The 24,794-nt window shown below is 25.5% G+C and overlaps 1 protein-coding gene across 5 annotated transcripts in view; it reads left to right on the forward strand.

The window, feature by feature from the left end:
• The first annotated feature begins 326 nt into the window (after nt 1–326).
• Nucleotides 327–24,794, forward strand: part of LOC129957601 (probable maltase-glucoamylase 2) — a 31,181-nt gene continuing 6,713 nt past the window's right edge. Inside the window, exons 1-20 of one of the 5 annotated variants that reach the window (XM_056070029.1) lie at nt 327–443; nt 1,676–1,883; nt 2,561–2,712; nt 3,247–3,415; nt 6,715–6,811; nt 7,614–7,726; nt 8,211–8,336; nt 9,452–9,583; nt 12,388–12,498; nt 13,132–13,245; nt 13,995–14,079; nt 15,045–15,174; nt 15,820–15,991; nt 17,293–17,409; nt 17,896–18,044; nt 19,669–19,753; nt 20,870–20,926; nt 21,650–21,774; nt 23,151–23,239; nt 23,341–23,390. In XM_056070029.1, coding sequence (XP_055926004.1) covers nt 1,806–1,883; nt 2,561–2,712; nt 3,247–3,415; nt 6,715–6,811; nt 7,614–7,726; nt 8,211–8,336; nt 9,452–9,583; nt 12,388–12,498; nt 13,132–13,245; nt 13,995–14,079; nt 15,045–15,174; nt 15,820–15,991; nt 17,293–17,409; nt 17,896–18,044; nt 19,669–19,753; nt 20,870–20,926; nt 21,650–21,774; nt 23,151–23,239; nt 23,341–23,390 — 2,151 coding nt within the window. In that variant the 5' untranslated portion in view covers nt 327–443; nt 1,676–1,805. Of the gene's footprint in view, nt 444–718; nt 1,049–1,675; nt 1,884–2,542; nt 2,713–3,246; nt 3,416–6,714; nt 6,812–7,467; nt 7,485–7,613; nt 7,727–8,210; nt 8,337–9,451; nt 9,584–12,387; nt 12,499–13,131; nt 13,246–13,994; nt 14,080–15,044; nt 15,175–15,819; nt 15,992–17,292; nt 17,410–17,895; nt 18,045–19,668; nt 19,754–20,869; nt 20,927–21,649; nt 21,775–23,150; nt 23,240–23,340; nt 23,391–24,794 lie in introns of those variants that run through there. The other 4 variants (XM_056070023.1, XM_056070042.1, XM_056070036.1 and 1 more) reach the window with 4 other exon arrangements.

A 24,794-nucleotide genomic window follows, 5' to 3' on the forward strand; every position in this document is an offset into this window, starting at 1 on the left:
CAGTTATTAACTAAGAAAATGAATTAATTTGTTTAATAACTTTAAAATGAGTTTTGGGTATGCATATTATGTTTTATACAGAATTTCATGTAATTGTTAAAATATATTAATAGAAATAAATAACTTTATCCTTTCATTTATAATAATCAGATTTATTATAAATGTAATAAGATTGGCATTTTTATTATACCGCATTTAATTTGCTAATTCGATATCATATACTAACTTTTCGGTTAAAAAGTGTTTATTTACGTGTTTTAATTTAATTTTCATGATGCAAAGGTATTTTTCGAAATATGAGTGTTAATTTGTGATGTTTGTGTCCTGAGTCGCATTCGTGACTATCAGTTTCCAAAACAGAGAGGAACATAAACAAACAAGTGGGACAATTTCGCCGCACGACTCAAGGCTGTTTGCATATTATTTACGAACGTTATTAAAAGGTAGGTCTATTCTTTCTTATTCATAATTTCAGAAAGTACTGTTACATTCCTTTATTTTATGCTGCTTCGTAAATCCGCGAAATTTTCCTTGACGACTCACTTGCGCCAAACAATAGGTTTCGTTTTGAATTCTCGCTAACTGCGATTATTTTTCTTATCTAGGATTTGGTTCGTTATTGCGAAATTTTCCAATAAAGTAGAATCTCTGGCTACCAGATTCATTGAAAGATCTTTCTCTTTCATCACGTATTTTATCTTATCTAGCCTTTTTTTTTTTTTTTTTTTAACATTTTCTTGTTTGAGAATTTTTATCTTGTTATTAGAATGTGCATTTATCCATGTTTTCTCTTTTATTAAAACATGTCAAACAACGAGCCTAATTCTGATGGAATTAAGTTTAAACTGCCTTCTTCAATCACTATTAAAGGAAAAGAAATATTTTTAAAACAGGCAAAATGGTACATATTCTATGCTTTATCAATCATGGCTTTGATTGCCCTCTTTTGTATTATTTTATATGTTGAGGTATATATAAACAGTTTCTTTATAAGAATAGACTGTAATCCTGATATGCCATTAAATTATGAAAAATGTTTGGACCGAGGGTAAGTTGATATTTGATTTTAAATATATTTTTGTTGTATATATTGATTCTTATTTTTAAATATTGCAATCTTAATTTATAAATTACTGAAGAAGAATTCTTTAAATGTTTCTATGAAAAATGAGGTTTGTATTTCTGGCAAATTTAAAATACTTAAAATTTAATATACAATTTTAACTTTCTTCTCTTTAGCAAATTCTGAATTCATTGAAATCTTGTCTTTTAAATGCTGTAACAATGCTTTCAGTATGAAAAAAGATTTCATTATTCTTTTTTTTTTTTTTTGCCATCTTTTAAAAAGTACTTTAAAATTTAAAATTAACTATTTAAACATTATTTTAAATTAAGTGAATGATAAAAATGTTAAGACTTACTAGTATAAATTAGTTGCCTGTGTGATCTCTAATTTATCCATCAGAAAAATATGGATATTCAGAGGAATAAATGTATTACAATCTTCTTATTTATCATGTATATCAAAACAGTGTAGAAACTATTCATCCTATATACAGAAAAACTGATCTGAAATAATTATTTTTAGTTAATGGATCTTGAAGTTATAATTTCTTCTTTACATTGTAATAATATGTACTTTCTATATAAATACACAACTTACACTTTCTTTTAGATGCATTTGGGTTCAAAGAACAGAAGAGTCTCAACCCTTATGTTTTTATCCAGATGGTTATGGTTATACTTACCAAGAAATACGAAAAACATCAAATGGTTACCACGTTGATTTAGTCCGAACAACTGAAATGAAAATGTTTGGTGATGAAATGGAAACTATAAGTCTTCAAGTATATTTTGAAACTAAAAATCGTCTCAGATTGAAGGTATTATAGAACTTCTTGATTTTTTTCACTTTGATGCATTCACTTTTATATTATTGAAAAGTTTTAACACATTTTTTCAAAATTATTAGGAATTAAGAATGTTATTAGCCTTGAAAATTCTGAAGTACTTGTTAGCTTAATGCCTTTTTTTTTCCAACTTTGTTTTTCTTTTAAATGTATTCGATGAAATTCTTGTTGATTTTATTCATTTTTTTTTTATTTCTGTTATTTCTTTGGTTCAAATTATCATTTTTTAAAATAGATTTTAGCTGATTTTGTTTTTCTTTAGAACAGTTCAGAGTTCTGCAGATTTTTCTATTGAAAATAATAGCTTTGAAAGAAATAATTATAAAGTGTCTTATATTATACTTTTGACAAAATTTAACTAAAGTTAACAAAATTTTGAATATGGTTGTTTGCTTAAAGTTAGAGTAGATAAATATTATAGTAAAACATTTCAATGATTGATGCCGTGGAGGTTCTTCTATGAAGAGAAGCATGTGAACTTTCTATAATTTCTGAATTTATTTTATTGTGTTGTTGTTTGTATAACAAAACTATTCAAAAATAAAGATTGTGAAATCATCCCCAAATTTAAGGTATCTATCATTTTATTTGAATGATTTATAATCTGTTGCCATCTGTTTTAATCTTTGTAGTGAGGCTCCTTTTCTAAGTTTGCAGATAAAGCTAAGAAGCGTTTTGAAGTTCCTATTGAAGTCCCTCTTCCTCCTGCAGAATCTCCACTTAATACAGAATATTCTATAGATTTTGTGAATGAACCCCAGTTTGGAGTACTTGTGAAAAGAAATGATACAGAAACAGTGATGTGAGTAAAATTCTTAAGTTATTAACTTTTATATATATTCCTTCTCCTTTAAATGTGACATCCCTTTTTTTTTTTTTTTTTTTTTTTTTTAATTTTAGGGTTAGGAATGAATTTGGAGGAGGGGATTTAACTTAAAATTTTTTAACTTTGTTAAAAATATGTTCTTAAAAGAATTGCATTAATGATATTTTGATTATTTTATTTATAAATAAAAAATGAATAAGAATTAATATATTTTAAATCATTTGGTAGTCTACTAACTATGACTAATTTATCTTTATATATACATGAAGTATTAATCTTCCTTTTGAGCTGAAAGATTTCTTGATTTTTAGCAAAGTGAACATCCTTATTTAAAAAATTAATGTTTGAACTTTTATAAGATAATGTAGGTGTTATATTTCAAGTCTGTGTGTTATTTTTGTGATTCCAAAATAAAGAAACAATAACAAAACAAAAAAATTAAAATTTTGAATTCTAATTTGAAATTAAAAGTTGAATTAATTAATCTTTATTATAATGCATTTTCTTTAGATTTGATACAAATATTCCAGGAATGTTATTTTCTGAGCAGTATATTCAAATTTCTACAAGACTGGCTTCTTCAAATGTTTATGGATTTGGAGAGCATACGACATTAGCTTATAAGCATGATACTAATTGGAAAAAATGGAGTTTGTTTGCAAGAGATACTTCCACAGATGTGAGTTGATAAATTTTATTCCATATACTTTAGTGAAATTTTAGTTTATTCTATTTTTCTGATAGAATTTCTCTTATTCAGTTCCTGTGAAACCTTGCCTCAAATTTTCATGTCCCGTGTTTTGTGTTGCCATCTGTATAAATTGCAGTATGTTTAGTATGTGTTGATAATAAAGGATGATAAAAATTATACAGATTATTTATACCTAAACACGTAACATACTTTTATAGTTCAGAAAAACAAAATGAAACATCATATTTAAATTATAATTGTGCTATAGATAATAGAACATATTAATACATTATAAATTTTTGCCTGTTTAAAAGATTGCAACTAAAGTTTTAAAACAATATATACTATGAACCTTCTTAACATTGCATGCTAATAGAAATGAACATTTTTACATTTTATGAAAGTCTGCAATCTTTTATTTGTTTCCAATCATGCAAGTTTCTTTGCTTGTGCATCACTTCTATCTTTATCCCTTCCATTCTTCTCATCTTTTTTTTTTTTTTGTTTACTTGTATATACTCTATTATTTTGTCATCTTAAAGAAAGAAAGTGAAAGGGACAGAATTTTCTACATCCACTTAAACCTACTGTTCTTCTTCACTAACTCACTGCATACTTTTATCTCATAGATCTAAATTTTGAATTGAAATTCATACCTCTGCAGATATTTTTGTTTTTAGATTTCCAGTTAATTGAGTGCCAGACTCAAACATATTTGTTTTTAATATTTAAAATAAATGGAAATACAGTTAGGTTATTCAGTCATCTTAAGCTTTTAATGTTATTATTCATGTTTATTATTTTATACAATATTTCTATAACTTTCTGCCAATTTGGTCTTATGCACTGAAAAACATGTCTGAATTATTTTTTTAAAAATCTATTAAAGGATACTATGAAAATGTCATTTAAGATCTTGCCCAAAGTTATGTTGACTGTATATTAAAGTGTGAGCCTTTGGGACAGAGTGTTTTCAGTTCAAGACCAATTCCAAAAAGATCTACCTTGTATAGGAATTAAATGCATGTTGGTTCTATTTGAGTGACATGCTCTCCTGTTAGTATGGTTTAATTTTTTTTAGGGGGGGGGGGATATTGCACTCAGTACTGTCTTCCATCTAGCAGATACTTAATGATTATCGTGATAATTCAGAACAGATTTCTTATTATATTTCTTCTTATTATTTGTAGATTCTTTTTTATTTACTTTAGTTTGAAATTATCATTTCAGTATTGTGGAATTTTTTTAAAAATGATCAAATGAAAATGACTAAAATGCTGTTAATTGATATATCTGGCATAACTTCTCATGTGCTTTACTAAGGAAAAATAATCAAAATTCTTTCATTATGTTGTGTATTATGCTTTAAAAAATTTATATCAAGTCCATGATAATATATCTTTTATTCTGTTCTTTAACTTATCTTGGCAAAGAATAATGTGTATTTTGGCACTCTGTAGGCCAGGCCATTTGATCTACGACTACAATATTTGGTCCATAAGTGCTTTTCAATGTAGGAAGTTGCAATTCAGATTAATTTTTTTTTCAAATTTTAATTATTGAGAATTAAGCTGGATTTGGCATTTTTCTAAGATAATTTCTGAAAATATTATTGTACAATTTATAAATTTTGCACTGTTTTGAAATTTAAAAAATTATCTTTTTAATGGTATTATCAGTTTAATTATCATGCATATTTTCCTAAATTTTGTCAACTTAAAAAAAAATTTTTTTTTTGTCAATTTCCAATAGTAGATTACATTGCCTTAAATTCAAATATTTTTTGTTGTTTCAGCAAAATATTTGATGATGATTCTCTTCTATTGTTGAAAGCTGAAACAAAAAATGTTTTGTTTAGAATCTGTGATGTTTATAAGATAATAAAAATGTGAATTACAAATGCGGAAAAAAAATTATCTTACAAACCGTGGAATTTATAAGACCGATGAACAGCACAATTGAATATTTAATAGCATTGTGATGTCATAAGACTCATTTTAGAAAGATTCAAGTATGCAATGAACAGACAATTAATGTAACATTGTTTTAATATTTGAGGAATGGAATTATGGACAAAGTTATATTTAAAGGATTTAATTGAAATTAATTATAACTAATATTCTCAATGTACCATCTGGTTGCCAAAAGTGATTAATAATAAAATAAAGTGAAATAACAATGTGTTAGCACTATTTCTTGATAGTTATTATGAATTCTTTCCTTTAATACATTCCTATTTGGAATATTAAAGCATAAGAAACAATATTGCTCATGAAATATAAGAAACAATATTAGTCACATATATAAGAAACAATATTAGTCACTTTTTAAAGTCTTTAAATCTTTAGTTAATACAAAAATGTATATATCCAGTCTTGTGTGTTATTCAAGTTACGGTAGTTGTTGCAAAGTAATTCAAACTGCAGATTGTTGGGGGGAGGGGGGATAGCATAGCATACAGTCCTGAAAGTGTTGAAGATTAGTTAAAGCAGAATTTTTGTTTTAATTAATTTTTAGATTGTCTTGCTGATTTTTTTCTTGCTCTCGTTAAAAATAATTCTCCAATAAAAAGTTCATTTTGTGCTAATTAACTAAATTTAGCCTTAAAAATGCATATTATAATCAGATATGTAGCTGTATTATTGCTATGAAATTGATGTTTGAATTAGTTTCTCACAGTTACTTGATTTTTTTTATTTGATTTAATTTATTAATTTGTATATTTTGTTAAGATGTTGAAATTCATTATTTAATTTTTCTCAATATATTTATATGAGTGTTTTATATCACGTTTGTATTGTAAGTTATATCATATTCTGTATCAAAATTGCATCATAGATGTTACTTAAATCTGGAATATTTAAGGTTTTTTTTTAATTAATGTTTTTATTGAGTTTATAAAAATTGCATTTATAAAAAATGTTGTGAAGCAAATAGTTGTGTTACTTTATTTATACAATTGAAAGAATTATTGGATGAGTAAATATATTTCAAGTATATAATTATTAATGATGATATAGGATTATAACATATAACTTTTTATATGATATATTGTTTATCTTTTATGTAAATTCACTCAGACTAAATTTTTATTTTATGATGAGTAAATTCTGAGGAAACTTGTCTAATAAAGTTAAATGCTACAATATCATATGGGTAATTATGATTAGTACAGAGTTTTTATGCCTATATCATGTTATTTAAAACAAGGTGTTTTTATATATGGTTTTTCTTTTGAATCTTTTTTTATATGGTAATATTAATAATTATAAAATCCTGCCTTATAGAGTTCATCTAATTTGTATGGGGTCCATCCATTTTACATGAACATTGAAGATGATGGGTGTGCTCATGGAGTTTTCTTGCTTAATAGCAATGCCATGGGTATGTATTTAAGTTTGGAATTTGCAAAATATGAAAACATTTATTAGTTTTTTAAAATATTTTTACTCTATTTTTCCATTATAATTTAGTAAATAAAAAATATATAATTAAGAGCAATTATTGATTAAGTATACAGTTATACTTGTATTAATCTATACTGTATGTACAAAATATGTTTTGTTGTTACAAAATATTCTTTTTTAACCTTTGAAATGAAACAGGTCATTGTCTGTTTATATCAAAACCTTAGAATTTATTCTTTTAAAACAAAAAAGTCCTTATTTTTATATTTTTGACTAGTATGAAAAGAATTGTTCTTTATCTCATTCTTCAAACAGTATTATTAACACACTAAAACTACTCTTCTTTTTAATTTTGCTTACTTTTTTTTTACCAGTTTGCATGAAAGGTTTGAATGATTAACCAAAAGCTTTATCATTTAGGTTATGGTTAACTGTTTCTTCTGCATTGGGATTCATTGTTAATATTTTCTGATTTACTTTTTTGTAGCTTATTTAAATTACCTTTTTGTCTCTAATCATCTTTGTTTTCCGATATTTAAATTATAACAATTTCCTTTGCATGTGCTTTATTTGATTAATTTCATGGTTTCTTTTATCCTTTCTATTTGGCTATGTAGCTTTCACTGAGTGAAATTTGTTCATAATAAATGGTGAGTACCTCTTTATTATTTAATGTGTAAATTATTTTTGTACATTAAACTGTTTGTTTTCAGTTTCTAGTTGAAATTTTTAAATATTGTTAAATCACACCCTATATGACTACATATCTTCATTTTTAGAAGTTGTATTGCAACCAGCACCAGCTTTAACATTCCGTACTGTTGGGGGAATATTGGATTTCTATATATTTCTGGGTCCTTCTCCGGAAGATGTAGTTAAACAGTATTTAGAAGTATTGCTATTTATCTTATAACTTTTTTAATCATTAACTATTTAGTTTTCTATTTTGTATATGCTTGAAAATTTATGTATATTGTTTTATATAAAGATAAATTTAATTTTTACATCCATATTTTGAGAGGATATTAAAATTTCTAAAGCATTGATTCTCAAGTTATTTTAGTGTAGTTTTTATGTATTCTATAAGCAATTTTTACATATATTATACATTTTAAGAAAGGTAAAAAAAATTTTGAAGGGTTTTTCTTACTATACTTTTTTTGTGCTTTTTTTAAGTTATTTTATTAGAGAAAATGAATTTTTAAAAATCAATTTAAGTGAATCATCTTTTTTTGTAAAGCATTATTAATATAAATTATTCACAGTTCTTTCTAAAAGTGTTATTCTTTGAATTGCTTAAATAAAGCTCATATTATATCAACATTGAATAATACTAACTCTCATTTTAAATATTTCATTTTGAAATTGATTGATAGGTAATTGGTTTACCTGGTATGCCTCCTTATTGGGCACTGGGATTTCAACTATCTAGAAGAGGATATGGAACAATAGAAGAAGCCAAGGCAGTCACAGAACGCACAGAAAAAGCTAAAATTCCATATGTATGTTCATATCTTGTTTTTTTTTTTATCATGTTTGTTTAATTTCAGTGTCCTTTTATATATCTTAATCTATCATCAAATATAATTAAATATCTATAGTTTTGTGTTTTTGAGATAACTTTATCTTCTTAAACATTTATTCCTGAGATTAAATGAAATTTCTTTTGATCAAATATTTATTGATTTGCAGTATTTTTGAAGAATTATTCTCACTTAATACATGAATTGTTGGTAATTACTGAAATAATGATAATTGAAGTTTGCTTAATTATATTGAATTTAAATAGTATACAGACTAAAAGCATTAAATGAAACTAAACATTTAAAATAGATAATAATTTATGCAGTTGTCTACCTTATGACCTGTGCTTATGACCTGTTTTTGCTGCTTTATTGTTACTTTTTTTTTTAAAAATCTGGGTTGTTTTTTTTCTGTTCATTTTTATAAACATTATATTTTCATGCATACCTCTATACTTATATATTTTTATTAATATGTTTTCACAATTCTTACTATTTTCTTGTATCAGAATGATTTTATAAAATGTTTAAAAAAAATCGATAAAATAAGTTGTGTGGTGGAAGTGAATTCAAGCAGCTTTGTTGCAATTTGTGTTATTAGTGTTTGTGTGTGTGCCTGCATGTGCACATATATGCTTGTCAGTCTGGCTTTCAGATTTAAAAAGAAAAGTTGGATAAAAGTTCCATTATAAGAGTTTAAAAATCAGAAGTCTGAATGAATTCTATGGAACTATTTAAAATCTTTGCTACTCTTAATTGTAAATAATGCTGCAATAGATTGTTCAAGCTATGCCTGGCAGGAGTATTGAAACTATTCTTGAGCGCTTCAGGATATTTTATAATGAATTAAAGGGTGGGGGGAGATATATTATCCATCTGTACTATGGTCAGTAATTGTTTAATTCTTCTATACTGTGATTATTGTTTTGGTTACTCTATCTATTAATCAATAAAAGAAATTTTTTATTTGAAACTGCTTTAGTGGTATCAAGAAGCATGATATAATCTGTCAGATCAATTAAACCTTATTATTTTTATTTTATTTTAAAAACCTTTTGTTTTTCCTAAGATTTTGTTGAAACATTGTTTTTCAGGATGTTCACTACCTTGACATTGACTACATGAACAATTATAAAGATTTTACATTTGATGAAAAGCGTTATTCAAATTTACCTGCTTTTGTAGATGATCTTCATGCCCAGGGAAGAAAAGTTATCATTGTTTTGGTAATAATTTTTCTTTGTGTTAATATTTCTTAGTTGTGAAATTCAGAATAATCGTTAAATACTGAAGACACATAAATAGGGAAGTTGAGAATTTTATTGTTACTATTATTATCCTTTGAGAGTGTGATCTTAAATAAAATAATTGTAATTTTCATTTAATACTGATATTTATTTTGATTGAAATTTATTTTGATTATGTAAATTTATATCAAATCGTTAAACTCGTAAAACAAAATTATATAACTTTCTTGTTATATTTTTTACTTTGATGCTTAGCTACAAAATAAGTTTCAAAGTAGTTAAAAGAATTAACAATCTCTGGTTATAATATATTTTCTATTTGTATTCCAGTCTATTGAAAATGTGTCATCAAGTTAAGAAAGATGTAATAACTATTAGTTAAAAAATTGAAATTGAAGACTATACTTAATGATGCTAGTATTATTGGGCTACAGTTAGTTATTCTGATCATTTTTCTTTTAATAATGTGTGACTATATGAACCAATTACCACAGTAAGATTTTAAATAAAAATTAGTTTTAAAAAAAAAAATTTTTTTAATATACATATATATATATATTGTCCTAAATTGAGAAAAGTTATTTTTATGACCTTGACTGCTTTGCATTGTTCGAGGATTCTTGCTGCAGTCTCAAATTCCTGACCTGAGGGTTAGTTACTGTAGGTCTAATTCTACAAAATATCTGCTCTGTATAGGGGCCAGAAGCATTTTAAATACATAAAAAGTCAGATGTCTTTACTCTGAAGAGCAACATAAGTTTGTTGGAAAGGGAATTGGCTTGGATATTATTTTCATCACCTGACTGCATTTTAAAATAGTGAGATCCATCTCAAAACATGTGTCGTTTATTCCTTGGTAGAGCTTTAAAATAATGAAGCTATACCATTGTATTGTTTAAAGTTTTATTGACTGTACTAGCCGCCTTTGGCGACCAGCCGGTTCGCCAATCTTAATGTTTGTTAAAATTTTAATAATTAAATATTTTATGCAATTCCTACTTTAATAGCTTCTTCATCAAAATATTTTAAAACTTCAAATTTTGATAGTCACATAATTTACTAATAACATTATAAAGGCCTTCAGTTATAACGTAATATGTATCTCTCTAATTTTCTGTTAGCTCCCGTAGAATTTATGCTTTAAATTAAAGTTGAAAGGATTAATCTGCAATTAATATGATATTATTTTTTACTGAAACAAATTATTTTTTTTATAATATGATTACTGAAAACAGAGTCACAGAGCGTTTAAACTTTATGGGCAATAAAGAATATCTCTCTTAATTTATGTAATATCTCAAGAATTTGTCAACAAAATTTTCTCGGATTCATCATGAGCAGATCGATTAATTAACAATGTTTAATTTTAAATGCATCAAACACTAAGAAAATAAACAGAATCGTTTAAAATAATCGGTCGAGAACAGGTTTAAAAAAAAGCTACTTAAAAAACGATGTACTGAAAACTATAAGCATATACAAAAAATATATATAACTAACATAAATACAATTTAATTACAAAAGCATACAACTAACCTAAAAATAATTTAAATCAAGTCCGCATCTGTTGATAATAGTTGACAACATTCATAACACAATGCGCATGCGTGAATTTTGAATGCCAGTTATGGTAATGCAAATGTGTGAATTTTTCTACGCCAGTTGGGGTAATGCTATGCAGATTAGAAATTTTTAATTTCCTTTATTATGTTTTATTTTAATTCGAAAGTACTTCAGAATGAATCTGAAAGATAGATTAATTAACACTGTTTTGTTTTAAATGCATCAGACATTAAGAAAATAAACAAAATAATTTGAAATATTCGGCCCAAAAAGGTTAAGCCTAGCCTCATTAGCATGAGAAAAAAACTGAAGCCTTACTCATTTGGCGGTGGGGAAAATAAAGATTTTTTTGGCAGGAAAGTTAGTTTTTAATTAATAATTAAAATTCTAATTAAAATCCAAAAAAGGGCCCCCAGGTGCACATTCTCGACCTCCAAGGTATACATGTACCAAATTTAGTAGCTGTAGGTCAAACGGTCTGGCCTGTAGAGCGCCAACACACACACACACACATTGAGCTTTATATAAGTATAGATTAATGACTACAAAAATACGTCAATGAATCATGGAATTATAGCAAATTTGCAATGTTTGAGTATATTTTAATTTTATATGTATGAGATGCATAGGTATTTAATTTTGTTGTATTTTGAAGAACAGTAGTTCTTGATCTGGGTTTTGTTTCCTAACTTTAAGAGCAAAATATAAAAAAAAGATTTAAAATTTATTTTTTAAAGTAAAAGCACATTACCAGCTGAAAAAGTCGTTTTATATATGTTCATTTAATTAGGAGGAAATGATAGCTTCAGCTTCCTTATTATGTTTGCTATTTGTTTCATTTTGCACTCCTCATATTGATTTGGAATCCAAAATTAAAATGAAAAAGTCTTTTAGATGAAATCTTTTAAAATGAAAGAGTCTTTTATCAATAGATATTTTACTTAAAGCTTTTTAATACTTCTCAATATCTTCCTGAATTTTTACTGTTTTGTATCTTCTAAGGAGTTGTATTATTTCCAGATATATTGTGATGTCTGCTCATAAATTAAGCATCTTTTATATTAAAAATAAACCTCAGTTTGCCCTTTAATATGAACTATATTTATTGAAGAAGGTCATATACATTCTTTACATTTGGAATTATACTTACATGATTGTATCCATTTTGCTATAGAAAAAATGGAAAGAAAGTGCATTATAATACCCTGTTATTTTTCCAGGATCCAGCTATCGCCAGCAACAAAACGCTTGAATCAAGTTATCCTGCTTTAGATGTTGGCATTAATAGAGATGTTTTCATTAAAGTTAATGGTACTTATTTAGAAGGCACGGTAAGAATTTTGTTGATATTAATTGTAATGTTTCTTTCTTGTTATTTATTTATGTTTTTATATTTTATTTACATATATATAAAGACTTAATTAAGTTGTTAGGAACCATCTCCAAAATAAAATTTTGTGATAAAACTATTTTCATCCAATAATATAAGAAAAAAAATCTGATGTTGCTTTTATTCAGAATTAATTATTGCATAATAAGTAATATGTAGCACAGCAAATTACAACCATACAATTATGAATATCAAATTATCTGTACTTGGATTCTGTTAGAAAATAAATTCAACAATCCTTAAAATATCAGTTGGCTCTTAATTGCATAACTATATCTGTTTTATATGTTGTTAATGATTATCTTCTGTTATTCTTGTTTATTTTGAAGCTGCATTAACTTAAAGTATATTTTGCATGTTCTGTAAGAATCATCTTCTTATCTTTAATATACGAGTAATTTATGGAATTTATTTTACTTTCCTGAATATCTTTTACTTTTCTTTGAAATAAACATTTTTTAATTCTAATGCTGTTTGGAATGTCGAATTAAAGTTACTGTTTCTAAACTAGCATGATATTTTTTACCTCAAATGTTTTTGCTATAGCTAGAAATAATGAACTTTTTTTTTACAGTCATGGCCTGGAAAAGCATATTTTCCTGATTTTTCACATCCAGAAGTGAGGCCTTATTGGACTCAAATGTGTACAGAATTTCGTAAATCTGTTAGATTTGATGGATTATGGATTGTAAGCTTTTTTTTTTACTTTGTTCTAAAAATTATTTAATTTTCTATTCAATTTTCATTTGCTGCTATAACAAAATATTATGAAGAAAATGAAAGAAATACCTAGTGTTAAGATATATTGTTTGAAAAATAAAAGTAATTATTAATGATTTTAGTTATATACACTATATACATGTTTCACTAATTTGCTTTAAGATAGTTATTATTTCTTTAACTCAATCTATTGATAACTTTAAAAACATGTGATATTTATTTTATTTTAGTTGTTGTCAAATAGTTACTAGAATGTTTTAAGGAATACAATAGACTAATTTAAATAAATGTTATCTGAAAGAAAGGCAGAAATATGTTAGAAAAAAATCTATTTATATATAATGTAATTTTGTAGATGAGTAACCAGCAAGGAGACAAATTGGGAATTTAGCTTCAGTTTATTTTCTATGGTAGAGCATGTTTTGTACACTGACGGGACCAATGAAATGCGTTACCAATAAAATGACATAAGAAAAAAAAAATGTGTGAAATTTTTCCCTTTAGAGCTTTTATTGAGAGATTTTATTAAAGGGATTTCTTTACATGTGTCAATTTGGGAAAGAATATCTGTTATGTTTGGAAAGAATGCCAAGAGTCTTATGTATTTTTATCTCTTTGCTTGCAGTTTGGGAATTACAGAGTCATCAATTTTATATTGTATTCTTATTTTCTCTCTTTAATGTATAATAGTTCCAAAATGACTCCCTCCCTCTTTAGGATATGAATGAACCAGCAAACTTTGCAGATGGATCACTAACAGGATGCAGCAAGAATACCTTGAATTATCCACCATATGGTGCTGGTGAGTTTTTTAAAGAATAAAAGATTTTCACTATTGTGTAATTATTAATTTTATGATTTTATCATAAAATTGTTTTATAACCTTATTTATATTTACATATGTATATTTTTATATTTAAAGCAACTGTGTTAAAATAAAGTTGCCCTTAATTGTCTTTTTATTTTAATTGATACTTTTAGTTTCTTTTTAATAATTTTTGAAGTTTATAACATCTGTTTAATATATATAATTATTTATCAAATGTCATGTGCATATGATGCAGTTCTTCAAAAAATTTCTTCTTCTTTTTATTGCTCATAATCTATTGATATAAATCAAAGTAAATGTGTAATAATATATGTAAATAAATGTGTTCTCTTTAAATATGCCTAAATTATATTGTTTCCAGAAATTGGATTGATCATTATTTTCGTATCTTCAAATTTTCCAATCACAATTTCTATACTTTTCTTTTATTAAACAACTTATCACAATTAGAATTCTTCGAATGCAGAAATTTTCATAATTTGATGCAAAAAAAAAACTGAAAATATACAAGAAAAATTCAAAGGTTGTTTCATTATACTGAAATGTGAAAGATTAATTAATTTTTAACTCTGTCTTTTATGTTCTACATTTCATTAGTTGATTCAGTCATTTAACAGTGATCCTTTTAACTTATTTGGAAAACTATGCTCTAAGAGAAATAATACAAAATGTTTGTCAAAATATGGATTTAAAATCACATTATTTTCATATTCATTCTTGTGAATAAAATTAGTGGAGGGGGGGGGGTTAATATTAGCAATGTTCTTTATATTCATTTCCTTATCCATAAATATTCTAGCAGAGTTGTGTATTCTGTTTTCTCATTGCTACTCTGTAATAAAATACTTACTTTTACGGATTACTTGTATCTGATTTTGCCAAATTTGAAATATTTATTTTTAATTCCTATTTTTTTTAAATGTAAATGTGCATTTCAGGTGTTCTTGGATCCAAACTTGATGGCAAACTTTTTGAAAAAACTCTTTGTATGGATTCTGTACATCATGCTGGCAAACATTATGATATTCACAATTTGCATAGCTATTATCAAGCAAATGTGACATATAGGTTGGCTGAACAATTTTTTATTCCTCTTATCTCATCTTCACATTAAGTTACTGCTATTTTTTCTGCTATTAAATATAAAATTTGTATTCTGTATTTCATCTAATTTTTAAGATTTTATGCATGAAAAAAAGATTTAAAAGTTCATTGGAAGTTTAATAAGTTTGATATAAATCTGAAATAATTTATTTTTTAAATTTTATTAATTGCTTTGCATAGAATCTAGAAAAGTATTTTTATGCTAACTTAGAAAAATATTTAAACTTCCGTTATATATATATTCAAATATCAACATTAAAAGTTAAAACTGAATATTAACACATTTCAAGTATGATTAACTTAATTTATTTAATATTCAAAATTATACACAAGTGAGAATTTTTTAGATATTTTGAGAGCAGTTAAAATATTCAAGCTTTCATTAGAAATGTTATTTTTTGCTTGTTCTAGTAGAGACCATTCGGATATTAACATTAAATTATTATTATAAAATAGGTTTTTCTACTGAATATAATTGTTTGCAAATATTCTTTCCCAGTGAATAATTTTATTCCTCATTGAAATAATTTTTATTGTTATTTTTCTAAAAATATATAATAAATATTTTATTATTCAAAATTTATAAAATTTTGGAATAATCTCTTGTAGAACTCTGGCTATTATTATTCCTGGCAATCGACCAATGGTTCTCAGTCGTTCAACTTTCCCTGGCTCAGGTCGTTTTGTTTCTCATGCTTTAGGAGAGAATTTAAGTACTTGGGAACAACTGAGAGCATCCATTCCAGGAATTTTAAAATTCAACTTATTTGGTATACCATTTGTAAGAATTGACTCCACTTTATAAAGATTATTATTTTAAAGATATTATTTTCTGTAGAATTTTATATTATAGAAATTGGAGTTGCATTGACTTTTTGATATGTTTAACAAAATTTAAAGATACATTTATCTTATTTTTTAAAAAAACAAGAAGGTTGTAAATAATCAGTGTTCAAAATAAATATTTCAATTTTTATTATCTGTAATTAACATAACCTCTCTCAATAGTCTCTTTTAAAAAATGAAAAAATCTTTGAGCTACTCTGAATATATATAATTAATTTTTTTATCCATATCTCAAAGCAATCGAGGAAGCTATAAATTGATACAGACTAGAACAAAATTACATATTCTCAATTTAATAATGGACAAACAATTAAAAATCTTTTTAGATGTAATAAATATATTGTGATCGTCATGTAAATTACTACTTTATTTTTTCATTCTTAATCCGCATGTTAAAAAGTATAAATTATTATTTGTATATATTTATAATTATCAGTATCTAACTTCATTATGTTCAAAAACTATTAATTTTCATTTATAATTCTGTTTCCGTAGGAAGAAAATGGCTTGGAATTTTAATATATGTAATTTGGTTTGATATATCAACTAAACTTTGATAAACTCTGAGCTGCTCTATACAATTTTATAAAAAAAGTTATTGAATATTTGTAAATTCAAAATATTATTTTACATTTTTGCAATTTTCTAGTGTCTAGAAATAGATTTATTCTTAAGTGTATTGTTTTTGTGTTAATATCATTACCTACATTTATATAAATTAATTTTAGTGTAAGATCAAAATTCTCCACAAAAAAAAAAAAAAAAAAATGCATTCTTAATGCATATTTATTTTCATTCGCAACATTTTGAAACAATCAGTAAAACATTGTACATGTTGAGAAATCAGAGTAAGCTTACATTTCATATATTTAATATTTTAAGCGGAATAAATAATTTATTCACTCATGATTAGAAGGGGGGGGAATTAAATGAAGTTTAGTGACTGGCTGTTCTGCATGCAATTTTATAACAAATATCTTATAATTTTGATGAATCTTATATGTAGCTATGAAATAGAAGATGTGAAACTAGAAATGTTGAAGTACTTAATAGAAGTATTTCTTATGCTAAAGTACTAAACAGAAATTAAAATTAAGATATTTTCTACTTATTTTTTTCACTTTTCATTATTTATTCCTATAAAACATTCTACTTTCAGTTCTGGTTTTATATTTAATTTCTCTATTATAACTTTTTTATTTCAATTTCATTTAAACATCGCAATTTCTCATGTAGGTTGGTGCTGATATATGTGGATATGCTCTGAATACTACTGAAGAACTCTGCTTGCGCTGGATGCAATTGGGAGCATTTTATCCTTTCAGTCGTAATCACAATTCACTTTATTCTAAGGTAAGCTTTTGTTCTATTTTGAAGTATGTTTTTGCTGTTTAATTATTTTAGGTAAGAATATTTGAAAATTGATTCTTTAATTTTATTAACATATTATAGCAAACTACTCTAAAATTTATACGGATGTGTTGAAATTTATGATTTTATCTAATTCATATTTAGAAAAAAAAAGCTATTTTGTAGAAAAGTGTGAAGTAGAAACAAATCTAGTAATTAATTTTATTATTTAGAAAATTTTTAAGGAAACATAAAAGTAATTCAGATATAATATTTCATTTCTGAATGAATTAATAATTTTATAACCAAAAATAAATTTGCCAGTTATTTGAAAGTGATTGCTTTATTATTTCATTGATATCAACTGTGTTTGTTCGATAATAAAACAAAAAATGTATGTATTGTTTACATTATATGTTAACTACATATTAATTGTAATTGATTTTAAACTTTCTGAAAGAGATTTTTTTTTTTTTCCCTTGTTTGTAGGATCAAGACCCAGCAAGCTTTGGGAAGGCATTCGTAAATTCTGTTAATAAAGCATTATATACACGTTATGAACTTCTACCATATCTCTACTCTTTATTCCATTTAGCTCATACTGAAGGTTCTACAGTTGCTCGACCATTATTGCATGAGTAAGTTCTGCTATTAACACAATTTTATTTTTTCATGTATCAAATCAAATTGGAAAGTCATGATTACATAGAAAGAATTAAATAAAATAATTTGTAAATAAAAATTTAATTGACTTATTTTTAATCCTTTCTGGCTGCTTCGTAAGCTAAAATAAAATGAATAATATTTTCCTCAATAGCTCTACCAAGTTTCAGTATAAGTAAATCAACTCATCCTCTTAAGATATAAACATTTTATTTTGGTTAACAATTATAAAGGCACACAAGATGTATAATTGTTTTTATTGACAATTTTAGACTAAGAAGAAGTAATTGTAGTAATCTATATGACATAGATGCTTATTTATATTTCATTTAGCATTAATCATATAATTTGCATTTGCCTAGTATCGGCTTGTAACTACAGTGCCATAACATCTTTTAAGAAAGTTGCAATGTTCAGTATAACATTATTTTTTGGCAATAAGAACACTAATTTTTCATCCAATTAATTTCTATTGAATAAATTATAGGATTATTTTTTTCATACCATACAATTTAAGAGTAAACATGCATAAATAGTGAAATATATGAATCATGTCAATTGTATTTATTTCATTTATTGCCTGTTATTTATAATTTTTAAAGCAAAATTAACAATTTAGCTTACAATAACAAATTGTTAGCTAATTTTAAGCTATGAGTAAAATTTCGAGCATATTTATTATTAGAATATATGAAATAATCTTATGAATTTCTGTTTAAAAAATGTAATGTATGTTATGTTTTATATATTGCTATAAAAAGATGCTTTTTGTTTGCTCGAAATAAGGTTAATTGTCTTATGCTGTAAAATGTTTTGTTTCTCACATAAATTACTCTACATGATACATATATGGCATTTATATGCTAATTGAAAGGTAATGATTTTCATCAATGTTTGTGTTTTTTGAAAACTGTCAAAATAAGAGAAAAGAATCTATAATTGTACTCTGTCTCTGTGTCAATGTGGAGTGCACTTTTGAATTATAACTAGAAACTTATTGATGTATTAAGTTAACTTATTGATCAATAATTGCATATTGAGTCACAGAACTTGATTCGTGAAATTTGAATATTTGCTTTAAAAATTTAAATTGTATTATATCCATGTTTTTTTATAAATGTAAATAGTAATTCAATGTTTACAGTATTAAAAATGTTCCTATAATTCATAAAAGCTTTTAAAACGACAAAGAAGTGATGAGGGCTTAAAATCAATAGCATTATTTTCAAACAATTATTTCATATCAAATATATTTTTACATTGTTCTGTATCGTTTCAATGTTCTTTAACTGTTTATCAATAATAAATTATTTACGATAATTTCTTTTTCTATAGAATATCATTATTTCAAGTCTTAATATATCATAATATTAAAATTATGAGAAATTAAATATTTTTTCAAACTAAATATAAATTAAATAATTACTTAATTTTATTTTACAATCATAAGACTTTTTTTTTTTTTCATGCTTCAGTATTTGTAATAAAATATGACGAAGAAATTTCCTTAACTTTTATATGCATTCCTATCATTCCTATTTCCTATCATTCCCATTCCTATCTTTAATTTTAGTCACCAAATTTTTTTTATTAATGAAGGTTTCCTAATGACAAAGTCACATGGGATATTAGCTACCAGTTTTTGTGGGGATCAGCCTTATTAATTAGCCCAATCGTAGAGCAAGTAAGCTTTTATTTTGTTATATTCATTTTTTGTGTGTGTCAATAATACATATTCATTTTTATTATTTTGAAATCTTCATTTCGTTAAAAGTTTAATGCATAATTCAACAAGTTTTATAATTAGCTGTGGTAATAATACATAAACAGATTATATAAATGATTTTTTTAGTACAAGATAAATAAATTAGCTTTTTTAAAAAAAATTCTAGATGACAGAAATTTAGAATCTTATAAAGTTAGGTTTCTAAATGTAAAATTTTAAAACTCTAACTTTAAAAATAATTTTTATGAACCTATTTCATTGATTTAAAATTAACAGAACTTTCACTTAAAATCCAAATTTTTAAAGGTTTTTATTTATTTTAAAATTAGCTTTATCAATACAGCATTGCTTATGGCATGCTTTTGGACCCCTTTTCTCATTTGGTTCTTTGATAAATCAAGACTGAAAAACATGATGCACTTAATCAGTAATAACCTAGCAAAGAAGAAATGCTCCCCTCTCCCTTTTTCTACTATTCTCTTTGAACTCACCAGAAAAAAATTAATTTAAATTATAGATATTTTGACCATTTTTGTTTGAAATTGGGAAGAAACTTTTCAGTTATTACCTGAAAAAATTTATAAAAGATAACGAAATTGGATTGTTAGTCCCCTTCATCTATGATCACCTGAATCATTTTCTAATTACCCAGAATATTATGGAAATTAAAGCAAAAAGTAATTCAAAATAATAAAAAAAAATTAAATTGAATTTTCTATAATATGTTTTAAAATATATCTCCATTGAATAACTAATAAAACTATTTTTGTGCCATTTTTGATGGCTTTAATTATTATAGATTGTTATTTGCAAACTACACACACACACATACACTCACTTCCTTTTATATTCATAGATATGGAATTTGTAAATAACATCAGTTATTTTTAACAGTTGCATAAACATTTTTAATAGTTACTTTCAAAAAAAAAAAAAAAAAAACCGAAGCTCAATAAATTGGCAAAAGTTAATAACTTATTACTGAATAATAAAAATGAATTTGTGCAAAATTACTGTTTTAAATACATAAATGAAGTTTCTTTTTTAAAAATATGTTTCATTGTATTTTGATAGGCTGCTTCATCAGTTGATGCCTATTTTCCTGCTGGAATTTGGTATGACTTTTATAAGGTAATATGCCTTTTTTACCTTTATTTCATACTTACTTATGAGTATGTAAATAGCTCAAATTGATTTTTAAATGGCTCTAGTAGTTGGCTAAAAATTGTTCTGATATATATATATATATGTATGTATATTTTATTATTATTTATTTATTTATTTTTTGCATTTAGTTATTCATTTTGAATTCCAAAGTATATCAATATTAAAACTTTCATTTCCCTTAAAATTATATTTTTAATTTTGAAGTTATCGTTTTATTTCCTTAATTAAATGTTTAAGGTTGATTTTTTAAAACTTTCTTTTGTTTAACTTTAGATTATATTCGATAATAATATTAGAAAGCATTAGTCCTTTCTGTATGCTACCATTATTCTAATTCTTGTGTAAATTGGAAGAATTAAAAAAGAGAAAAATATTTGTAAATGCATTTTGATATTTATTTATGTAACAAAAATTTGCTAGTATTATTGAACTTCACTTTCATTGTTTTTGCAACTTTGAATTATGATGGTGGTGATATAAATGCTGCAAATCTTCTAAAAGTATATTTGATTTCAAAATGGCATTAAATAGAAATATATGAACATAAAAATTATGGCTTAGTATAAAATAAATAATCTAGAGTAATAACAATAATGTGATAAGAAGTTTCTTTAAGATTATTTTATAATTATCGTTAAGTTTTAAATATTAGCTTATAACTGATTGTTGTTATTTTAACTATTTCAGGGAGAAGTAGCTAAAGATGGTAGTGGTCTAACCATGACATTAATGGATGAAGGTTATATAAATTTGCATGTTAGAGGAGGCCATATTCTTCCTCTTCAGAAACCTAATGTTACTACCTCTCTAAGGTATTCTCCCCTTACTCTTTCTTTGCAAAATTCACATTGAGATCTAATATTTTGATCCCTTTGAGGATATCATAACTATTCATGTTTTTCTTATTAATTGCAGCATAATATATATTTTTATATATTTGTTTCAAAAATGTGATGTAAACTTTTCGCATGCATTTGATTGTACAGAATGTTTACAATTAGCATCTTTTGATATTGAAATAATTAAATATACATCAGCTGATATACAGAAAAATGTAACAGTAATTAATGAATAATAGAATCTTTATTTGTATGTTTTTTTTTGTTTTTTTTACTAGCTAATTTTTTTTTTCAGTTGAACTTCAGTTTTTTTTGTGGTGCAAGGCATATATATTAGTATCACACATTTGTTATGAATGTTCTCACCATTTAATTATTGGTACTATTGTCATTAGGCATTTTTTTGTCCCCATTTAGCTAGAAAAGATTGAAGCATTAAATTCCCTGTTTAAAATATTGATATTAAGAAATATATTTCATTCCTTATGATAAAATTTTTCTTTCAAAAATTTATTTTACAAGAGATATAGATATTTGCTTCGAGACTAATTTTTCATTTGAGTATCATATATTTTAAAATAAAATTTTCTTCATCATTTTCTTTAAAACCTAACTGAAGAGTTAACTATGAAAAACCTTTGCTCAAAATTTGTTAAATGTATTTAATCATGTAAAAAAAATTATTAAGTCATAACTCTTTTATAAAAGCATCTTTTAAAAAAAATTCTCAGAATGTCACTTATATCGGTAAATTATTGCATCTTCATTTTTTTAATCGAATTTTCTTACTTTTTTTTCTCTGAAACTTCAATGTCCTGTGTTTCTTTTTCTTTTTAATCAAACTATTTCCATACCTTTTATTTCACTTAATTTCCAGACCCTACCTACTTTTGACACAATTCATTTCCAATTTGTTCCATTTTCACTGTTAATTGAACTGATTAATTCCACACTGACAATGGATTCTCCTAAATTGAAATATTTCAGTTACAGTATTAAAAATACTAAATTTGGGATTTCTGATTGAATCGCATAATGTGAGAAATGTAGATTTTTTTAAATAGAATATCGCACTGTCACCTAAAAGTCATAAACAACTATTGAAATTTACTTTTTTTTCTCTCTAAAGTGATTATGATTATGCACATTAGGTTGTAAATATGAATATTATAACTTGTTTATGTTATTTTGTTGTTCTGATAGAACTTTTGTTTTTCTTCTTATGTATGGTTTACAGGGACTTTAAGTTAGAACAGACTTTGAAAATGTTTTACTAAATTAGCTTAGTTATGATAAATTCTCACATTAAATATTTTTTTTTATGAAAATTACTTATTTTCTTTATTTAGTCGTCAACAGGCTATGGGCCTTTTTATTGCTCCAGATGAAACAGGTACTGCTAAAGGCCTGCTATTTTGGGATGATGGCATTTCTTATGGTAAATTTTAATTAATTACAGTTTATGATCGTTATTTATTTATTTATTTTTGTATACATTTTAAAGCACTGTTAGAAGTCTTTTCCTTCCCTTCTCTTTAGAAACACAAGAACATAAAACATATCTCCTTGTAGAATTGACATTTAAAAAGGTGAGTATTCACTTTTCTTAAATGTAATTGAAGCTTTTTGTATATTGATGAAAAAACAAAAATACCATAATACATAAATCTGTGAATAAGCTAAAGAACTTTTCTGGCCTAAATTTTTCTGTTGATTAATAATGGCTCAACTCATTGTTTTATTTTTTTTTAATATAAATTGTGCATTTTTTAGTAGTTTATGAGCTATTCTGCTCTTTATATTTGTATTCATAACGAATACCCCATCATGGCATTTTCTTTAGAAATTCACTCAAAAGTTTAATTTCAATATCAAGCATCAAGTATATGGAACAATAGTGAATTTTTTAAAAAGAATGCAGCCATTTTCAAACATTGATATTCTTTTCTGTAATTTAATTGGTTATGTAAAAATTTAGCCAGAAAATTAGAGAAATGCTCTGCAGAATTAACAGAATGTGTTAAGATTCCTAAAATATTATGAATTATATGCCATCAAAATAAAAACTAAGTTTTAAAATATTTGCTGAGGAAACCAATAAGAGCAAGTAACATGAAACTTGCAATTGAAAATTTTGGCAACCATCAGTCTTAGTGAACTTTGCTGATCACCAGAAGGTGCTAGTATATATTGTTATGAATATTATTCCGCTCAAAATCGCAGGATTCACTTGTATAATGGGTGTATTGTGTAACACAGTCAGCGGACCACAATAATAAATAAGGATGTTAATTAACACAAATACACAGATGACAAAACACAGCCGAGACATTTACAAGCAATACACAGCAAGCACATTTAGAACAAATAACAACCCACAGGTAGTTTTCGGTAGTAATAACAACCACAGCATACAAAGTGGCCAAACTGAACTCAGCAGGATGAGGGAATCTGCATAGCTATTTACTAAGGCCTCTCCAAACACCTGCTATTCTCCACTGTCTCCTTGCTTTAGTTGTACCTAACTGCCGACTCACTACTATACGACTGACTGCTCTACATACGATTCGATGCTGCTTCAGTGCTTGTCACCAAAACCTGGCGCACGGAACCAATTCTCAATCTATTATTAGTTTGTATTCCACTCAGTGCTTGCACTTCGCTGGACTGTTTCAACTAATTAGCCGTTGACTCGCAATTCGATTTTATACGACTGTCTTCGACCTGGATTGTCGGTCTTTTATAGTTTATGGAGCTGGACAGAGAAGGTTCTCGAACAGCCAAGCATAAGTATCGCCAAGCCTCTTGAATATTCTAGTATCATCCATTTTGTCGCCAAGTTCGGGAGACATTGATCCGATATCTAATTAGCATCCAGTAAAGCGGACCGTAAAACTATCTTTCGTATGATGGAACTAACTATGCTGATAAGAACATTATAGATTCGTAATTTTATATATATATATATATATATATATATATATATATATATA

The sequence above is a fragment of the Argiope bruennichi genome, chromosome 2 (genome assembly GCF_947563725.1).
Source record: "Argiope bruennichi chromosome 2, qqArgBrue1.1, whole genome shotgun sequence".
In the NCBI taxonomy this organism is placed as follows: Eukaryota; Metazoa; Arthropoda; class Arachnida; order Araneae; family Araneidae; genus Argiope; species Argiope bruennichi.